An 18,371-nucleotide genomic window follows, 5' to 3' on the forward strand; every position below is an offset into this window, starting at 1 on the left:
CATGACGAAGTCACTGACATAGCCATGTCTTTAGTGAATGAGGTAAACCTCATAAAACTAAATGATTCCCAGTAGAAAGCAAGTGTCCTGTTACACTGCCAATGCCTCTTGGGAATTCTAATGGTTTGAAACTTTGATCCTTGGTATTGAGGCACTTTTCAGAACAGAATGATGGACAAGGAAGTCAGACCAAGATTCCAAACCACTGTCAAAATGTAATATGGTAGCCTCTAAATGTTGGGCTATTTAACTCTCACTTCAAGGAAATGAATTAAACATTACTTTCTTAGTCACAGCAGTCATATTGCAGAGGCTTGGAAACCACATGGGCAGGTAGATGACTCACTGGACTTCATAGACACAGAACTCTTCCACCATTGAAAGAGCCTCCATTGATGGCACTGACTGATGAGAGAGCAGGGGCCCATTCCATTAGTCATCACCTCCTAAAGTCAGGACAGCGAAGGTCTTCTGAAGTTAAAGACTTTTCTTTGAGATGGGGGGAAAAACACCTCAAAAGAGGGGATTATCAACTATGAGATCAACATTCTGAATCTACTTTAATTGATATAAATGATATCAGGAATAGAGAGTTGAACCTTTGTTATTTTATCCATCATTCTGCTTTATCCTTTCACCCAGAAGAGAAAACGATATAGTAGATAAAAAAGGGCCAACAGGCAAAAGAACGTTACTCTTTCTAACTGATGGTCAGGTATGGCTATACTAGCTCATGTAGATGAACAATTAAAATTTCCAAAATTCATAGGAATCTGAATTCTGTTATCCTGAGTCTGAGCAGAACTTATGTGTATATATATATTTAACCTCAGATAAGACTTGTCTTGCAGGGTGCTATTTGCAAAAGAGACCCAGGAACTTTCTTAAATAAATGACATTCTACTTATTATTTCTCTACAATAAAATAACAAAAGAAGACAGATAAGGAGTGGACATTCTTCCCTTGTTTCAACCTAATGGATATTTGATTGTCCCTTGATGAAGAAGGCACAGTGGGAATATCAACAAATTTAGAGAATGGAAGTCCCTAAAACACAGCTGTGCAGAGACAAGAGGGGGAAACAGGATGAGGATAAAAACTGCAAGGACCATGTGGCAAGCACAAAGCTGATGTTTAAGTGCAATTAAAGAATCCTTATCACCTCTGGAATGGTTAATCTTGACTGTCATCTGGATGGGATTTAAAGTCACCTTGACAATAAACCTCTGTGAAGGATTATCTGTATTAGGTTAATTGAGGTTGGGAGGCCTACCCTGTATATTAGGTTAGGGTTCTGGAGTGAATTGAAAGTAGAAAGCTAGTGAAGCACAGGCTTCCTTCTTTGCTTCCTGACTGTGGGCACAATGCAACCAGGTGCCTCTTTTTCTTGTCACCATGATGGACTGTGTCCACTTGAACCATAAGCAAAACAAACTCATTTTTTCTTAAGTTGCTCTTTGTCATGTCAAAGCAATGAGACAAGTAGCTAATGTAGTCTCCAAGGAATAATATTGAAAGACAACATGCAAAGATGGATAATTTTTACATAAATGAGTGTTGCACAGTGCACCTGCTGAAGATGATCTCACTCATCTACCTAGGCATTACCAAAGTCTGCCAGGTTCTATCACAAAGAGGAGTCCATGTTTACTTCCCTGGAACCTGAGATTAGCAGAGTATGGCATAAATGAAATCACATCACATTCATGCATCATTTGACAATAGAGATGCATTTAGAAATGTATTGCTAGGCAAAATTGTGTGGCTGAACAACACACAGCATACTTACACAAAATTAGATCCATAGCCTATTGTTCCTAGGCTGCAAAACTATGCAGCACATTACCATTCTGAATACTGTTGGCATCTGTAGCATCATGGTACTTGTGTATGTCAATATAGAAAAGGTACAGGAAAAATACATTTTAAAAGATACAAGACTAGCATACATTTTTCAGGGGTGTACCATGAGTAGAGGTAGCAGGACTAGATGTTGCTCTAGCTGCATCAATGAGTGATTAGTAATAGGCTATAAGGATCCAAGTCATTACTGCCCATTGCTGTAGATTTGACAAACTCTAGGTAGTTGCATTAATTATGTATATAAAACTTGTGATAAATTCACCTAAGCTTACACTAACTTTTACCTTATAAATGCTTTAGAGTAGTTTTTGTTCCACCTTTTTGCTCTTTTGTAGTAGCATTCAGTTTAAAAAATCCTATGTGTCTTTCTACTTTAAAATATTTTTATTATGTTTTTTAGGTATTTTGGTAGAAACTTGGATACAAATACCCACATTAGCAAAGGTGTGCACAAGGTCAGGATCATCAGCATCACTGTCTCCCACCTTGTGTCTTATCTCACCGGGTCTTCAGGTTCGATAGCATAACGGAGCTGGTGCCCTCGGTCCTTTCTTCTTTCACATCCACCCCAAGACCTTTAAAGAGATGTCTCTGGAAAAAACTGTTCTCCCAAAATTAGTGCATCGAGAGGTCAGCTGACCTCACAACATCCTCCTATAGAGCTCTCACTTTTACATTAGGTAATGAAGGAAGACTCTGAGTCATTCAGACCACCCAGAGGCAACGGTACACTGTGTATCATGGTGGAGTCATACTAGCTTTGTCATACTGCACACCAATGGCTTTCTTTGACTGTGACATGATGATGTGTCTGTCCTTCAATCCAGACCTTAAAAGGTTTCTCTGTGTGGGATATACATCTTCCCCAGTTTGCTTTAGTATCATTATCTTCAGTAATGTAGATTAACAGACTCTGTCAACCATTCTCGTATGTCAGGACTACAGCTGTGGTGGGAAGGAAACTTCTTGACTTGAGACAAATGTCCCACACTGATTTCCCACCTCCATCATCTTTAATTCCTCTTGATTTCTTGTGCAGGTCAATCACTTGACATGGTCTCTTACTGGAAAGATTAGCAGTGGGTATTTTATATTTAAGGTCCGTGATGAAGAAAACAACATGAGATCAAATAAAGTTCAAGAGAAAATGAAGCAATCAGGAGACAGAATGATGAGGAAATGTATGAGGCTATAGTCAGAATGACTCAGCATAGTATTTAATGTACACTTTCTAAGTAGAGGGATCTTATTCTAAAATGATTAAATATCATATATTCATATATAAACCAATGAATCATTTCTGTAGATGATACCATGTGCCATAGGTACCTTTATGCTGTTAGATCACTGACCAATATGAATTTCTTAGTTCCATTTTAATTTTATGCAATCATCATAGGATATGTGATTTGTTATGGGCCAAACCACAAATTCTGCAGCAGAATGTGACTGCAATTCCCAAACTACGTCATAACTAGGTCATGCACTTCTGCCTTGTTATTTCCCTTGGCATCCTGGATCTTTCTATTAACCTGTACTACTGTGAGGAAGTACAAATAGACCATGGAAAGATGTGTGGAAAGGGAGTAAGTTTCTGAGCCTACAAACCAGCTGGGCTCCTAGCTGACCTCTCACCAAGCCCATGTACACACTTCTCAGCCATGGGAACAATCTCTCTTAAAATTAGGTTCCCCATGCCCCTAAAGAAACACCTAAGATGATAGTACATGGAACTAAGACAAAGTACTCTACTCAACCCTGTCAGATTCCAGATAAACAAACTGGACAAAGATTGTTGACATTTAGACCACTAAATTTTGAGGTTGTTAAATATGTAGCAGTAGGTAACAGATCCAAAGAAATTTTGCTTCCATTAGTGGTCAGTTGCTTACAATATTTTACAATTTTATTGTACAAAAGTTTACAAGCCCAGCCTGAGTCACACTGGGCTAAAATCACGATGACTACAACTAATTATAGAACCAATTATATCTGCATTATTGTTGTGAAATAAAATTAAAATTGGTTGATCATCTGTAGATATTCACCAGAACATCTGATCCCCTGAATTATCAGTAAAAATGGTATAAATGTCAGATACAGGGTGGGTTTCTCGTTCTCTGGAGTTGTTTCCAGCATTACTTTGGGGGACAGGCTAGCTCACATTGTACCCAGTCTCTATTTTTGCACTTCTCCATCTTCACAATTGGTTACGTTTATGAATTTTCTCACCATCCCACACACTGTCCCTGCTCTACACTATACCTCACCAAGATGTAGCCTCCTCCTTTTCCTCAATTGTCACATAACAGCTAATCCAGTCAAACCAAATACAATGAAAGAATAGCCCATAGCCATATTTTATGAAATCTGTGAGGAGTCAAAAGGAATGTAGCTAACAAGAGCATCAGGAAGCTGCCCTTAACCACTCCGGGTGATTGATGGTGCTACTAACTCAGGTAAGCCTCCCTCCATGGCTCTAGAGAAAACCTAGAACAAGTGAAGCAGCCCTTGCTTCCTGTACGAGGAGGCAGTGCTGGCCCCAGGTTAGCTGCAGCCCTAGCCTTGCAGACAGGACGTTCATTGCTGTCCCCTGCTTCTCATCCCTCCTCTCCTGACCAGTGTCTGAGAGAGAGAGAGAGAGAGAGAGAGAGAGAGAGAGAGAGAGAGAGACAGACAGACAGACAGACAGACAGACAGAGACAGAGAGAGAGACAGAGAGAGATAGAGAGAGTTTTATCCTCAGACTAGTGTGAAAAATGCCACCATCTTTTGCAATTCTCCCAAGAAGACAGAAAATATTACTATCTTTTATGGGCTAAAGTAGAGTTTCCCCTTCAGGTATATGAACATAGAGAATATTATTTATGTAACGTTGGTATTTGGAGAATCTTGCAAATTCAGGGGCCTGGGGCCTTGGGACAAACTTTTCTCTGAATATTTTTTCTACATATTACCTATTTTTCTCCTGCCCCCTCCCCCTACCCCCCCCCTTTTGGGAAACCATAGTCCAAAAGGTAAAGGTTGCTGCTTTCAACAGGGCAAAGTACCTGGTAATGTGTGCTTAAGAAACGAAAGGAGGGGTATCCATGCCAGGAGCTGGCCTCAGCCCAGAGTAGTGTGTTGTCAGAGACAGGGGGGGTAACAAACCAGGTGTCCTCCAGAGTCTACAGGAGAGCTTCAGCATTTCCAAGGAAAATTAAAAACGAATAACCAGATTACACATTCTGAGCTCTGCGCCCTGTGGACTTCTGCTGATTTCTGGATGAGGTGAGAAAGAGGGAGGAGGGGGGGGTGGCCCAAACAATTGGGGAACAGCCACAGGTGTGGGATTAGCCCTGTGTCTAACAGAGCCTGAGGGCTCTGGGAGTCGTGTTGATTTTGAGTATGCTGAAACTGTGTCAATATTTGTATAGCTAGATATATTCAGTTGTGATAGAAAATTTGAGTTGGGCAGAGGTATGAATAATTTTCAAATTTTAGGAAAAGCCAAGCCTCAAATAGCAGCAAAGGCACAGGGATCTCTGACTTGCTTCACAGAACAGCTGGGGGGCCACACACTATGTGGTGATAAGTGATTTTCACATATCATATCAACTTGGTTATGCCTCACAGCAAGAAACAAGTATGTTTTCTTCATTTCCTAGGATACAAGCCCAGCTGAGGAATCCAGCCGAACTCAGCTGCAGTCCTTGCTCCATAATATGCTAAGATCTAGTTAGCTTACTTGGGAAAGGAGATAAATATATCAGTTGTTTCTCAGATTAAATAAGGTGATATGCAAAACTTATCACAGTATAAGCTGTCACCATAGAACATGTTCAGTAGTGACAAATAAATGCTTATATGTATATCTAGATAGATTAGATGGATGGATGGTTGGGTGGGTGGGTGGATGGATGGATGGATGGATGGATGGATGGATGGATAGGTAGATAGATAGATAGATAGATAGATAGATAGATAGATAGACAGACAGACAGACAGACAGATAGATAGATAGATAGATAGATAGATAGATAGATAGATAGATAGATAGATAGATAGATAGATAGACAGATAGATAGAATATTTTCTAATGAGGAGAGTTGACTCTGCAGGCCAGCTATGGTGGCAAAAAAATAAATAAATTCTTTATTAGAATAGAGGGTAACATGTTAATTGGGGTTTTTATACTTCTAAAGAAAATAATTTACCCCCCAGGTAAAAAGGGTAAACTTGGTGTTCAAACAAGACCAACGTTACTTGCTAGCACTCCAGAAGGACTGTAAATTCTGAACCAGCTTCAGGAATAAAACAGAAAAACAACTCACCTGCATTGAGTTCTTTAATGAGTAGAACTTGCTTACAGTTTATGGTGTAGGTACTCAGAGCCCTGGAATAGACCCACTTGTGTATTAAGACACTGAACTTTCTGATTAGAAAGAGCTCAACAGAGAGTTGAATTCAAAATTCTTTTTTGTAGATGATAAATGTGAGGTATTTTACAAGTGAAGTTCCTGGCAGTGTTCTGTGGCTGCCGGTGAGATAGTAAAGGGGCTGGGGAGGTTTCTGTGAAGTGATGCTCTGTGCTTCTTGCCACAGGCTGTGCTTCTCAGTGTCTTACCTGGGGTCCTTTCTCATGGATAACGAGTCTGACCACCTGGCTGCAGACATATAAATGAAAAACTAACATACGTTCAAAATAATGCAGTGATTACTGTACTGGAGTTGCAAGTACATCTCTGTCTTCTACTTGTTTGAGAAAGTTGAAATGTATTTTTGTTGAGATTTTAAGTCTGTTTAACCTGATCATCCTTGCTTCTTCTCTCTTTCTGTTCTTTAGTACCCTATCAAATCAGCCAGCTAGCCCCTGATAAATGTGCTTTTTGAATCTGCCACTCTGGCCCAAGATTCTATCATCTTTTGACTTGGATTAAGTAAATATCCTCACATCTTGTCTTCTCACTTTAATATTGTCTCTCTCGACAATGATCTCTTTTAATGGACCTGTGCAAAGTATCCCAGTGTTTTACCCCGCTGTATTTGGGAGAGTATCCAGTGATTTGCCCTGAGTACAGTGTCCTGTGTATGGTCCCTGTGTCCCTCAGTAAACCTACCTTTTGCTTATCTTCCACCTTGATCCTGTTCTCCACCATACTTGCCTTTATTCTGTTCCTTGAATGCTTCCAGTTCACTCCCATCCTAGAGCCTTATGCGGTAATTCTATTTGTAATATTTTTCCTACCAATGCCTCTGAAATCTAATGACATCTTCTCAATCATCACTTCATTTACATGTCACCTCCTAAATAAGACTTTCCCAAACCACCCAGTTTATGCAAGGCCCACAACCAAATACTGTTATATCCCTGTCTGAGTTTCATTGTAGCATCTCATACCTCCATGACTTATTTCCTTCGACATATTATAAAAATTCCAGCCCTAATATCAACACACGATACACTAGCAAATGCTGAATAAATATATGTATAAAGAATAAAAGAGTTAATGGCAGTGTAGGTGGCAAAAGTGTTACATAAAGTTCCCCTGAGTTGCTGAAAAGATGCAGAGACTGACAAAAGTATGTGAGAAATACAACTGCTACACCAAATATGATTCTGATTTAAGGGCTAAATTTATGTCACTCAGTATTTTTCCCAAAGCAAAAATTACTATTGTAATTTCTAAATAGTAGGATATTCCTAAGTCTCATAAGGACAAACAGTAAGGAATAACTTTCACCATTTCCTTGGGTGTAAAATGTAAAACTTGTTAGTCTTACTGTGTTCAGTGTGTTTCTGTGTTTATAATTTTCATCCCTCATTCTGTAAGCCTACCAGAAGCATTTTTTCTGAGTACCTGAGCTTTCTCAAATCCTTGTGGGTGTCCCAAGTTCATTGTGGATTCATTTCCAAATCTCAACCCAAACTTTTTAAAAGGTCACATTAGAAAACTAGACAGCAACTAAATAGGTATGGTTCCGAAACCTGAATTTGCCTCCTCCATATAATCCTGATTTTTATTTGTGTGAAAGCCTCTAAGGCTGCAGGGAGGAATAACCACAGTGGCTGCCTGATAGCTTCCAAAGTGCAAGCGCATGTGTGATAAGTGCTGGAAGAAGAGAGGAGACCAAGAATAGCATGGACTCCAGTGAGTGCACCTGCCTGCAAGGAGCATCACACACCCGGAGCTCCCCAGTAGACAGACGGGCATAACTCTGACACAGCCAGCTAGCTAACAGCCTTGGGTAAGCAAAGTCAGCATCACCTCTGAGAAGTCCAATCCCCAGATGCCCCATGCTTGAAGTGCACATTGCTCCTTCAGTCTTACATCCTCGGCCTCCCTTCTCCCCTCATTAGCTCTCTGTGTTGAACTAAATCTCTAGCAAATTGGATCACCCTGTTCTTACTTGGGAGCCCTTGGACACAGGACAAGGCTCTTTTCCTCATCTTCTAAACAACAACATTAGTTCTATCACCCGTGAACTTCTTCAAGCCATGAAGAAGGCTGACTGGGGTGAGGGAAGGGGCTATCTCCAGCCAACCCAGGAAAAAGTGTTGTCTCCTCTCTAACAGCAGAGATTAGGAATAGTGTGTTCAAAGTTAACTTTGCTTTAATAGGTGTATTTACCATCTCTGCATACATACAAAAACACATAATTCCACCATCCTAACAAACTATTGTTTGTTTACATTTTAACCATGTCTCCACATGTGTATACTTTATGTAGTTGGATTTATATTGATATGTAGAATTTCTTTTTTGACCTTTCTAACAAGATTATTGAAAGTATTCTCATCAACCTAGCTTCAAAACCTTTGACTGAAAATTTGTCCTGCCTGCAAGATGTGCTGGGGTAATGTGGCACAGAACTTGTGGGAATGGCCAACCAATTACTGGTCCAACTTGGGGCCCACTTCACTACAAGGAGCCCATGCTTGACACTGCCTTGATAGCCAGGAACAGGAACAATGCCTAACCCAAATGTCATCAGAAGGGCATCATCCTTCAAGGGAGCAGATGCAGAGCCCTACAGCCAAATACAGGGCAGAACAAGGGGAGCCCTGCAGAGGCTGAGGAGGAAGGATTATAAGAGCCAGAGGGGTCGAGGACATCATGATAATGTACCTCACAGAATCAACAAAACAGGCCTCATAGGGGCTGACAGAAGCTGAAGCAACAATCAAGTATGGGTCTGAGGTAGGTCCCCGCTTCTCTCTCTCAAAAATATATAATCATTTTGTAGTTTGATGATTTTGTGGGAGTAGTGGGAGAAGGGCATCTCTCTGACTCTTTTGCTGTGCTTAGGACCCTTTTCCTCCTACTAGGTTGTCTTGGCCAACCTTGATATGAGGGTTTGTGCCTAGTCTTATTGTAACTTATCAAGCTGTGTTTGGTGGATAGCCCTGGGTTCTTGGTTCGTGTTCTCTCTCTCTCTCTCTCTCTCTCTCTCTCTCTCTCTCTCTCTCTCTCTCTCTCTCTCTCTCTCGCTCTCTCTCTCTCAAATGGAGAGGAGTGGATCTGGGGAAGAGGGGAAGTGGGGGAGAGACTGGGAGGAGTAAAGGGAGGGAACACTGTGGTAAGGGCACAATGTATGAGAGAAACCAATAAAAGGAGAAAAAAAAAAGTATTCTACTGTGCTGCAACACTTATGCTCATGATTTACCCATCTTACATTGCAATAAAATGTTCTGTCAGGTTCCTGTATGACAGATTTTGAGAAGAAAATCTTGCTGTATTGTCCAGGCTAGTGTAAAACTTCTAGGCTCTATGGCTTTTTTGGAGTCCACTACCTATGGTGGGACACCTCACACAGCATTGAGGCAGGGGGAGGGGCTTGGACCTGACTCTACTGAATGTACCAGGCTCTGCTGACTCCCCATGGGAGGCCTTACCTTCTTGTAGGAGGGAATGGGGGGGGGGCTGGAGAGGGGTGGGAGGAGGGAAGAGGTGGATATGTGATTGGTATGTAAAATGAATAAAAAAATTCTTAATTGAAAAAAAAACCTCTGGGCTCTAGTAATCTTGCCTCAGTTTCCCTAGGTGCTGGGACTACAGGTGCATGTCAACACTCCAGTTCTGCTAGCATAATTTAGTTACTACCTCCACTAGTGAGTGATATTTAAGTTTCTTTCAATATTAAAATTAATATCTGAAATGAACATTTCTGTATTAAGATTCTCTGTCCCTATTCTGGTTTCTATATTTAAGGTAACTATACAAAATTAGGATTCTATGCCTGAATATTTTTATAATTCTTGGAATTCTTTAACTAATTTATTATTCAAAGACTATAATTAATTCTTTCTCCAGTCACATATAGGATATCACCTCAATTTCACCAGCAAAGTATATCTATCTCCTCTGCACTAGGAAGATTAAAAAGATGCTTTTTCCTCCTGTGTTCATGTTCATGTCTGTGACTATTGGTGAGAGCATCCTAACATGTTAGGGAATGGTCGTGTGTGTCCTTTTTTATGAACTGATACAGTCTTTCCAGCGAGTTTTCCTGTCTTAGGAAAGCCTTTTCAACATAAACTTGGGCAGGTGTAGGTGCATGTGAGGAAATGCAGAGGATATAAATTTGTTTTGGATTGTGAGCAGAACAAAATATCAAAACACAAAGCCCATAGAACAAATCACAAAAGGAACAGGAGCTTCCACAACCAAATGTAAGGACCTTTCTTTGTGAGTGCTGCTCAGGTGTAGATTAATAGTTTTTGGATGGAATTTATCCCAGTTGGTTTATAAAGCAAGCAGCAGTAAATTCCATTTCTCCTCTTCCTCATGTCTCATGCAACAGTTCAATCTGTATTTATTTTCCAGGACATAAAAATAAGTTAGTCTTTCTATACATGTTGAATGAGTTCTTAATAAACACTATCTTCTTGCAGTCAACTGGAATTTAGTGTGAGAGAGAAAAGTAATACCTTTCATGGCCCATTGTTAGGTTCAGGGCTGAGATCTTTATAACCAGAGAGATTAGCCAAAGACTGGCAGGTAGATTCCTTCCCTGTAAATTCTGGGTGACATGGGAGCCTGCAGAAAGGAGAGCTTAAGGAAATGGCACCACAGTGCTGTTCTGTGGATAGTGTATAGTTAGAGAACAAAGCGTATATAATCTGTCTGTTGGCGATGTAGCTTGTCAACCTATTTGCTTGGATGCCCTTGACTTTCCTTTTAGACACCAGATCAGATACCATCACTCAAGGATTTCTAGCAAAGAAGAGAAGGGCAATCAGAGAGGCCCTCCAAGATTCTGTGGCTAGTTTCTAGAGAGAGCAAGTGGGAGAAACAGAGACTCCCACTCATGGCCAGTGTGTCATTTGAGGTAGCATGTTCTGAACTCCATCAATAGTACACCAAGAACTCTAGTTTACATTTGAAGAATGCCACACTAGCAGATAAATATTTGATTAACATTTTCTCTTCAGAAGTATCTAAACTGCAAATTTGGTTTTTATTTGTTTTCTTGGTTTTAAAGTTTGCTGTTAGCTGTTATTATTCTTTTAGTATTTTCTGGTACAAGGTATGCTGTGGAAACACCAGCTGACACATCAGTCTTCTGGATGCCTCACATATCACAGCAAAAATCTGGACAGAGGGGACTGTCCATATTTGTAGTGGATGATTGGACATGGTACCAAACTCAGTAACTGCCAGTATGCAACACTTACTTTAGAATAACAGAAGGCCAGGTGTGGTGGTCATGCCATCAATCCCCATAATCAGGCGGCAGAGACTGATAGAGCTCTGTGAATTCAAAGCCAGCCTGATCGTCATAGCAGATTCCAGGACAATCAGGGCTACATATGGAGAGCCCGCCTCAAAAAAAGAAAGAAAGAAAGAAGGAAGGAAGGAAGGAAGGAAGGAAGGAAGGAAGGAAGGAAGGAAGAAAAAGAAAGAAAGAGAGAGAAAAAATAGCAGAGACATGAAGTTTGCACCACATGCATGAAAATGGATTTCAGTCCAAGAGTTCACCAGAAAGAAGATGGCTAGTAGTTGCAGGGCCACCAAAGACAGACTGTGGGGAAAAACTTAACAGCCCTGTTAATTCACTGCTTCACTCTCCCCCAGTGAGTTACCCAGCTCCACAGGCAACACTGCTGACACAGGATTTTGGATTTTAAAGACAATGCATTGGGCTATGGCATTATTCAAATTTCTTCAAAGAGAAATTTACCATCCTTGTAAAAATTATTGAATATTGGTCATAAAATTTTGAGTGAAAATATTGTGTAGGGTTTTCTGAAGAACAGATTCCTTCCCTTTTTACATGAAAATATCTATACCATATTGTTTATTTGTTTCGTACTGTTAGAGAAGAAACCCAGAACTCCAGCAGGTCAGGCAGGTTCTCTGTCACTAAGGTTCATCATTCTCAGCTCTCGGATACTGTCTTAGAAGTTACCCTAAGAAAGAATCACCCACTTAGAAGATGTACTGAAATCCTCAACGTGAGGCATCCTATAGAATTAATGTTACATAATATATTCATATCTCCTCTCTCTCTCTCTCTCTCTCTCTCTCTCTCTCTCTCTCTCTCTCTCTCTCTCTCTCTCCCTCCCTCCCTCCCTCCCTCCCTCCCTCCCTCCCTCTCTCTCTCTCTCTCTCTCTCTCTCTCTCTCTCTCTCTCTCTCTCTTTCTCTCTCTCTCTTTCCTTCTCTCTGTCTCTCTCTGTGTCTGTGTCTGTCTCTCTCTCTCTCTCTCTGCCAGAAAATGTCATGGGGTTGTTATTCATCATTAAAAGTAAGCTCTGCTACAGACAATTTAGTTTATGGGCCACAGCAAATACATAGTTACAGACAATTTATTTAATGCGTCCAGGAAGTTCTGGAATCTAACTGCAGCTTGTGCTTGTAGTAAGAGGACCTGAGGACAGTAGAGGAGAACTTAGCAGGCTTTATCCAGAGATGGGAGAATTTGTGAGTCATGTTCCCTTTGCTTTTGATCACGTCCTGTTCTGAAAAGCTCTCTGCATTCATAAACAAGGGCAGGAACAGACAATGCTAGTATCACTCAGTATTCTTTCTCTGTCAGAGAAAATCATGTATACTTTTAAGAGAAGCAGAGAGTAGATTCTGGATGTTCAACACGTGGGAACAAGAATCCAATCCCAAAGTGAGAAAAGGAAATGGGTGGAAAGTCTCTCAGCTGAAGCCAAGTTTTTAAAAGAGGAATAATCCAACTCTGGGGAGAAGAAAGCCCAGTAGACCTCAGCAGTCTCACTGTGGCGGACATGTCTGAGACACAGACTGCGTCATCAGGCTCCCAGCACACACTGGCCATTAAACAGTGATGGCTCTCTACCTGGGCAAGACTGCTCCTACAGGAGATAAAACCCAGTCCAGTAGAAAGGTAAAAATGATAAGAGGCAGGGACAGGCATTTCCCTGTTGGAGAAATCATTGGCTCGTCCACTTCGGATATCTTCAGGGGAAGGCTCATTTGCCAGCAATCTTCTCCTAATGATCAATTATGTTTGTGTTCATTTCTATTGTTTTATTTCCAAAAACCTTCCTGTTGGCTGTAGTGCTGTTTCTATTGCTCTTGTTCCCAGAGAAATCCGTTTTGTGTAAAGAGGATAAAGAAGTCAACTAATTAGTTTTCTAAAGTGATAATTGTAGAAGCTGTTCCTGTTGACTTAGAATCTGTGTATAATGATCAGTGCCTTCCATCCGGGCTGTCTCAATGCACCACAATGTAAACATAAATTCCATCTGTAGTTGAGCATTTCCTGCACAGATCCTGTAGAATTAACGAATCTACGGATATGTTACAGACTGACTAATCCTTTCTTCTCTTGATACGATGTCAGAAGACTGTAAGTTATATAAACAACTGACTCCTCTTCTCAAACAAAGCCAAAAGGCTAAAACCGCACCAGGAGAAACTCTTAATATCTTTGACCTGCATTGACGATAGTTTTCAGCATTCCAGATGTACTTAATAAGTAGAGAATATCAGAGAGTCAAAAATCCTCATCCTTCTAATTATCTTTTAATTAACTTTCTGTGTCCTTTAATGAGGATTCCAGTTTTTATAATCATACAGAGTTCATAACTCCTGCAAGTCCTTGGTGCCATGGAACTAGAGTCTCACATAATAATTGGTTACTTAAAATACAGTAGTGTGATGGACAAGCTATAAGCTGATGGGTCTGATTTAGCATGGTCTTTGAAAAGTTTTTGTTCTGCTGCCCTGGACTGAGATCCTTTAGGGAAGAGTCATTTAGAGTTTCACCACACCAAGTGGTAAATGCTGGAATTCCTTAATCCAGTGGTACAGATTTTACTGAAACAGAGGAAGTGTAAAGTTGGATTTATGTCAAAAGTATAACTGTCTCCAGTCTATATCAACTCTTTCTAAGGTAGTCTGAGAAAGAGTGATGAATTTTTTTTATTTAAGGAGATGGAAATATTAAATATCTTAACTTGATAATTGCACACTAAATACATGGATCAAATCATTATATCCCACAAATACGTACAATGAAACAATAATTAATTTTTAAGAGTAAAGGAAAAACAACACAGTGATAAATGAGTCAAAATTATTTTATGGAAAAATCTAAATTCTTTAATGGCAAAAATTCTCCACTTGTTTGAAATACAGCAATTCTCTCTTATTTTATTAAGAAATTTTTTTATTCATTTTACATACCAACCACAGATCCCCCTCTCATCCCTCCTCCTGCTCCTCCCAAGCCTTCCCCCCAGCCCACCCCATCCCCTCTTCTGAAAAGGTAAGGCCTCCCATGAGTAGTCAGCAAAGCCTGGTAAATTCATTTGAGGCAGGTTCAAGTCCCTCTTCCTGCATAAAGGCTGTGCAAAGTGTCCCATCATAGGTAATGGACTCCAAAAAGCTAGCTCATGCACCAGGGATAGATCCTATTCCCACTGTCAGGGGACCCTTAAACAGACCAAGGTACACAACTGTCTCACTTATGCAAAGGGCCTAGTCCAGTCTCATGAAGGATCCACAGGTGTTGGGCTAAATTTCATGAGTTCCCATTAGTTTGGTTCGGTTGTATCTTAAGTTTCTCCATCATGATCTTGATGCCATTACTCATAGAATTCCTCTTCCCTTTCTTCGACTGGACTTCTGGAGCTTGGCCTGGTGCTCGGCTGTGGATCTCTGCATCTGTTTCCATCAAATACTGGATGAAGGCTCTATGATGACAGGGTATTCACCAATCTGATTACCAGGGTTCTCAATAGAGGGGGTCCTGAAGTTCTTTGCAGAGTGTCACTTACCTAATATCAGCATTCATTGTCCTGTGATGATCTGCTCTACCATAGTGAATTATTTTTCAACTTCATAGCAAATACAATTTACAATGTACCCCCAATTAGCTGTAACACAGAAAGAGACAGCCAAAAAAAGAAAAAGAAAAAGACGACAAGACATTTCCAAACTCCATCAGGAAATCCTGCTCGTTCTATGTCTTACTGAGCACAGAAGGTTAGAGCTACCATTTATGGTGACACCCACATCATCTACTTTAATGTGAAAACTAAACTGGAAACTGATCAATTGCTCAGAATTTCAAACAATGTGTCTTTTTTTCATTTAAATAAATTGAGTAATACTGGTGCTCTTAAAACCTGTTATTTAAAACTCTAAATAAAACATTAAATACAAATCAACAATATTTTATTTATCTTAATATTTCATTTGAAAGTATTACCACTCTAAATTGATTTTTATGGATTTATCTTGGAGTTTGTCTCAATTAGACTAGTTTACTGAGATTGGCCGACACTCATAAATATGTTTGTTCTGAAGATGAAGCTTAGCTGTGCTGTTTACTGTTTCCAGTAAATCACACTCCAATGAAATACTGAGAGATATTTTCACACTTTATACATCTAACTGATGAGATTTTAACCAGCAACCTAGAGATAATATTTCACAATGTAATATTTCACACCAGTATCAATAGAGGATCTTCTTTGTATTAGTCTCAATTTTTGTTCACTCAATTCAATAATGTGTGTGTGCAGTATACTTTCTGTGGTCCTTAGGTTACTGTAAAGGCTCAAAAGAAGGTGAATAGTGTGGTGTCCATTGGTATTGATTGCCTGTCAAGACTTACTCAAAGCTCAAATCCAATGTAAGGTGGTGGGATTCAGAACTCTGAAAAGTAGACATTGCTTTCCTGTTTGGTCAGCCCATTCTATACCAAGTAAATAACCTAAAAACCTGGTAAGTAGTCCCTATATCTCCAAGACAATATAATGCCTGTGGAATCAGAAACCTATCTATTGTTAGGTGTTACTGTTATTAACTGTCGGATTACTTCTTCAGAGAGATTTGAATTAATAGTCTCTGTAATAGTACTTTTTTTGAGTCTGAACACTTTATACTCAATTTGAAAACCTCAGGGACTATTTTTAGTATGCAAGCTATGTTTTTATTAATATTTAACACGTTAGAAAATAAATCGGAGAAAGTTAATACCATTAGTTCTAAATAATTTTAAGAATCAATTAACTGATTTATTTTGAAATAAATAGCATCTCTTTAAAAGAAAAGTAATTTACTTCATTGTGCAATACAAATTAGTGGGAAGATAACTCATATTTTTGCAAATATCTTCACTAAATAGAAAACAACTAGACTCTCATACATGCTTTCGAAGTCAGTTGTGATCTCTTATTTTGGTTGAAGTACAAAGAGAAATGCAAACTTTGTGTAGATATATAGCCGTAGAAGTTAGGACACTATGGATTCCTAAATGGTATCAGAGACCCACAGGGGTTCAGCAACCACACTTTGGAAATCAGTGTTTCTTCAAAGACAAAGCCATATTCCACACACTAATGTAGTTGGGAGAGCTCTCTGGTCCTGCCCAGACCCATGGTCCCACAGCTGCTTATAAAATAGTCACTCAGAAGCTTATATTAATTATAACTGATCAGCCATTAGCTCAGGCCTATTACTGACAAGCTCTACACTTAAATTAACCCAAAATTCTTATCTATGTTTAGCCACATGGCTTGGTACCTTTTCTCATTTCTGCCTTGTCATCTTGCTTCCTCTGTATCTGGCTGGAGATTCCCTGACTACTCCTTTCCTCTTCCCAGAATTCTCCTTGCTCGCCCTGCCTATACTTCCTGCCTGGCTACTGGCCAATCAGTGTTTTATTCGGCCAGTGTACAATAGCATTATCCCACAGCACACTTACTGAAGAACATAACAACTGTAGACTTCCATTTTAATTATTCAGAAGTAACAATGAGAATCTTTTGGCCAGAAGAATGTAAAATCTACTCAGGGGAACACTAACTTTTTTAGAATGATTTCTCTCGTTCAATGCTGGTTTGTCTAAGAAAAGTTATTTTGACCCATAACACTGTGGTATAATATTATGTACTGCCCCTTAGACATTCTGGATTTCATAAAATACTGCATTATTTCCTATAGAAGTCTGGACACTTGGAAAATAACTGCCAATCATAGCCACTTGCAAGTTTATTCTTTTATCAGTTCCTAGGCTATGTAACAAGGCAGGTTCTTTATTCCTTCACTGGTTCACAGTTAACATAGCACGTTGTCATTAGTTTTTTTTTTTTTTCTCCTTGACAATGATACAGTGATTTGTGTGTGTGTGTGTGTGTGTGTGTGTGTGTGTGTGTGTGTGTGTGTGTGTGTGGTGTCTGTGTACATCTGTGTGTGTCTGTGTATCTCTGTTTGTGTGTGCCCACAAGCACACACATGGTGGAGGTGGTGGTATTTGGATGAATTCTGATTATATACTTCTGCAATTATTTTTCTTCAAAGATATATTTTCCCTTTTGACAGTCCATGAACTAATAATTTTATACCAAATACACTCCATGTTATTTTCTCCTCAGATTTTTAGCTCAATTCTTTTATTTTTCAAACAGACAGAAGCAAAGAGGGAAAGAATGACTTTCTCAACACTATGCAAAAAAAAAAAAATAGAAAAATTTGGAACCATCTTTATGGACTTAAGACCACTGTGGTTAAGACAATATAATAAACTCCATCAATGAGTATTTAGGAAAATATAACTAAGGCACTCTTCAAAGTCACAACTTTTCCTACTAAGCATCATACTTGACCTAAGCAGATGGAGACCCTGCTGAGAAAACCATGAATAAGTCCTGGATCCCATACCCAAGTCAAACCAAGATGCTGGTAGGTTTTGTTCTCTCTAAAGGAGAACCAATTCAGAGCATTTCTGTCCAAATATGTAATTCCTGGTCCATAACTAGAAATATTAAATAAATAAAAACCTTACCCTGATATTGAAGATCAAATATGTATTAATAGATTTTAGTCCTATAGGGCACCATAAAAATCACCTGGATAATCTTCATTGCCTTCTTTTCAGGAAGGAAGAAATGGATTTCCATGGAGCTGTGGATGGTGTTCATCTCAGGTAATAACTTTTTAACCTTCCAGGCTAGCTTAGTCTGTCCTGCTTTCAAGTACTTAGACAATGCCAATCTTCTTTGTAAGTCTTGCCACAGTTATTTCTCAAATTTTTGCCTATCC

The 18,371-nt window shown here is 39.6% G+C and overlaps 1 protein-coding gene across 17 annotated transcripts in view; it reads left to right on the forward strand.

Annotated features, from left to right (window-relative positions):
* B3galt1 (beta-1,3-galactosyltransferase 1) overlaps positions 1-18,371 on the forward strand; it is a 568,919-nt gene that overhangs the window by 408,660 nt on the left and 141,888 nt on the right. For 14 of the 17 annotated variants that reach the window (XR_008215368.1, XM_052725885.1, XM_052725873.1 and 11 more), the window contains one exon: positions 18,208-18,255. The exons of the other annotated variants lie outside the window; for them this stretch is intronic. Coding sequence is in view for 2 of the 14 variants with exons in the window: in XM_052725885.1 (XP_052581845.1) it covers positions 18,208-18,255 (48 nt within the window). In the remaining 12 variants the exon portion in view is untranslated. The remainder of the gene's footprint in view (positions 1-18,207; positions 18,256-18,371) is intronic. 17 annotated transcript variants of the gene reach the window in all.

This window comes from Peromyscus californicus, unplaced genomic scaffold (assembly GCF_007827085.1).
Source record: "Peromyscus californicus insignis strain IS unplaced genomic scaffold, ASM782708v3 Scaffold_7__1_contigs__length_154581171, whole genome shotgun sequence".
NCBI lineage: Eukaryota > Metazoa > Chordata > Mammalia > Rodentia > Cricetidae > Peromyscus > Peromyscus californicus.